This window comes from Apium graveolens, chromosome 5 (genome assembly GCF_009905375.1).
Source record: "Apium graveolens cultivar Ventura chromosome 5, ASM990537v1, whole genome shotgun sequence".
In the NCBI taxonomy this organism is placed as follows: domain Eukaryota; kingdom Viridiplantae; phylum Streptophyta; class Magnoliopsida; order Apiales; family Apiaceae; genus Apium; species Apium graveolens.
In genome coordinates, this window is record NC_133651.1 from 33,228,512 (window position 1) to 33,231,700 (window position 3,189).

The window sequence follows — 3,189 nt, forward strand, 5'->3', positions numbered from 1 at the left end:
GGATTTTGGTCCGCAGCCACGAGTGGATGATCCCACCACCAAGCCACCTGCATTGAGCCATTCCAGGGGGTTGTGCTGTAATTTGGTTCGATCCAGAAGAGTTTCGAGTTGGGTGTAATTCGATCCGAGATTAATCAGGTCGATCTGAGCCGAATCGTTTAAATAATCTAGCCTAAACCTCTTCCCGAACTCGATTCATTTAATTTCACGAATTGTGTCGAGCCGACTCATTTAGCTAAATGAGTCGATTTTAACAAGTCGGACGAGCCAGCTCGTTTAATTTTACACTTCATTGATCTTAAACCTTAACCCAAACTCGGCTCGTTTAATTTAACGAGTCGAGTCGAGTCGAGGCGACTCGTTTAATTAAACGAGTAGGAACTTCTACCCAAAATTGGCTGGTTTGGTTAAACGAGCCGAGTCGAGTCCATTTAAATGAGTTAGAGTTGGGCGAGCTCGCGAGCCGCCAGACTCGATTTAGAGCCCTAGCACTAGTAGAAATATGGGATCAGACATCGGTTCATAACCGATGTTAAAAAAAATCTGAACCGATGTCTTCGCGTGTGATGTTAAATATCATCAGCCTTTGACATCGGTTAACAACTGATGTCTATTACAGTGCTATACATCGGTTCTAAGATTAAAAGTGATGTCTTTGTAACAAATTTCAGCTTATATTACAGTATTTCTAGGTGAATATGAGTATACTATGAGGTATTTATCCATTAAAACATGAAACCTACAAGCTCTAAAAGCCATTTATTAAAATTCTTTCGAACAAACCGATGTGAAATGCTTGATCAGACATCGGTTAGATTAGTTGCCCGATGTGAAATGTTTGATCAGACATCGGTTAAATTAGTCCCCCAATATGAAATGATGGATAAGACATGGGTGTTCTTCACGAAACCGATGTTAAATCTTTTTGTTTAACATCATCCAATTTCTCTAACCGATGTTATTTGACTTAAAATACATTGAGTTTTTTCAGAACCGATGTCAAATGACTATTTCACATTGGTTTTTTTAGTTTTTTTCGTTTAATATTATTTTGTATGATGTCTTTTGTACATTTTTTACATCGATTTACATGTACCATTGTGATGTTAATGTTCTGTAAATTGCATGCCATCCTGGTGCTATTTACAGCCATCGGGAACCAAAACAATGCAACATCCCAACAAAAAACATTCAAACAGAAACATAAAGCTACTCATCCAAATTACAACTCTAATACCAAAATATTACTCTTACCATACTATACATACATTTCAAATAAAATACAAGCATTCCATTAGCTAACTCATACTATACTAATTTTTAAGTACTAAAAGCAAAAGCAACTTGCTATGTGCTGTTGTACTAGAACTCACAGCCTCCTTCCTCTTCCACCACCCTTTCTGCAAGTGCTATCAGTGGGGATTGGAGTAACATCCTCTGAAAAAGGCAAATAGAAAGTCAATTATCAACGCCTTACATGGCTATAGCCTACTTATTTCCAAGTTCATAAGCTAATCAGGAAAAAAGAATCACCAATGCGACCAATTTTCATTCCTAAATGAGCAAGTGCACGAAGTACAGACTGAGCTCCAAGAGACTTTGTTTTGTTTCCACCTGTTGCGCGAAACTTGATGTGAAGAGCAGTGATTCCAAGTTCTTGTGGGCAATTTACCAGCTAGCTTATATGAGAAAACATTGCAAAGTCACTATCATCCATTTCATGCAATAAGAGGACTTTCAAGCTAGTCTAGAGCGATAGAAATAACACCAGACCTTGCATCTTGTTGAAACAACCTGTGTTGCAAGCATAGCTGCATATAGTGAAGATTCATCTCTATCTGCTTTAACTTTCATCCTACCTAAAGAATTGAGAAATTAAGATAACATGAATAATTTATTTAGTTAATTAGTTGTATATCTCATCTTTATGATATTGAAGTATGATCTATGACATTTATTAGGTGTTTCCCGGCTGGCACAAGTGACAAGACATAATTTCAATTTTTATATGAATCTTTAAATAAGAGTTACAAGGCACTCATATAATAGAGTTTTTCAACATAAGTCATACAAATAAATATATTAGATGCATTGACACTAATAACTTACCTTCTCCTTGACTAGTGTGTGTGTGTGAGAGAGAGACAGAGAGACCATAAGGTCTAGAGAAACATTTGTTAGTGTTAAGATTTAAAATTATTGGAGCTTCCAAAGCTTTCTGAAATGCAAATAAAAAATGAAATAAAATAAGACACATAATTGATGAAACATTAGATGTCACCAGGCAGCTACTAGCAGTACCTGAAATTTTAATTTTACCATAACAGAGCAATGGGGAAGTAAGTCAGACTAGAAGGATGCTTGCATTTTAAACATTTATGGAGGCTTACATAATTAATAAAGAAGAGACTAATAGTTGTTGGCTGTTGAAAAGAAAATTAAGGGACCTTCTCTATTTGAGCCATTACAATCTTGCTATGTAGCTCTCTTTGGCTAAAGTAGACATAAATCCTTGCCAATAATACGTCCAATCACATCACAAGATATTTGACAAGTTAATTTAAATTTTTTAAAATTGGTCATAGACAACGGTTTGTAAAAATGACCGATGTCAAAGTTAGAAACGTATATTTGACAGTTTTTATTTCCAAACGTAGACAACGGTTAGTATAAGAAATCGATGTCAACATTCTTATTAACATCGCTTTATTAAAAACCGATGTTAAAATTTTTTTTAACATTGGGTGCATTACGTGCCGATGTCTAAACACCGATGTCGTATGTACTATTTCTAGTAGTGTAGCAGGGGGTTGTCACGATGGATCATTGTTGGGTATTTCCTTGCAGGAGGCGTTTAATCATATTTTTTTAATATATAAATTTAATATTTTTATACACCATTTTATAGATGAATAACTTATAATTAATTTAATTTTGATAAAAAAATAACCATAATGTTAAATTGTTATTTTTAACAAATTTTTTATTGTTTATACGAATAACCAATAATACAAAATATTTAAAAATTGCAAAATAGTAGTAAAAATTTATTTACTTAGTTGAAATAGTTATACTGTGTTATGAATAGAATGTTGAACTAATTTAAGATACGGATAAGTGTTTTGTGAATGAAAGGGGACTAATTATGATTATTATGAAGAAATAATTAATGTTGATAGTGATGAAGAT

At 34.0% G+C, this 3,189-nt stretch overlaps 1 protein-coding gene across 1 annotated transcript; it reads right to left on the reverse strand.

Moving 5' to 3' along the window:
• Positions 1-1,369: 1,369 nt before the first annotated feature.
• On the reverse strand, positions 1,370-2,322 carry LOC141659962 (small ribosomal subunit protein uS11y-like). Its single transcript, XM_074466910.1, has 5 exons — positions 2,302-2,322; positions 2,110-2,218; positions 1,774-1,859; positions 1,534-1,675; positions 1,370-1,437 (listed from the first exon to the last, which is right to left on the reverse strand). The coding sequence occupies exons 1-5, from the start codon at positions 2,320-2,322 to the stop codon at positions 1,370-1,372; spliced, it is 426 nt and encodes a 141-aa protein (XP_074323011.1).
• Positions 2,323-3,189: the final 867 nt, after the last annotated feature.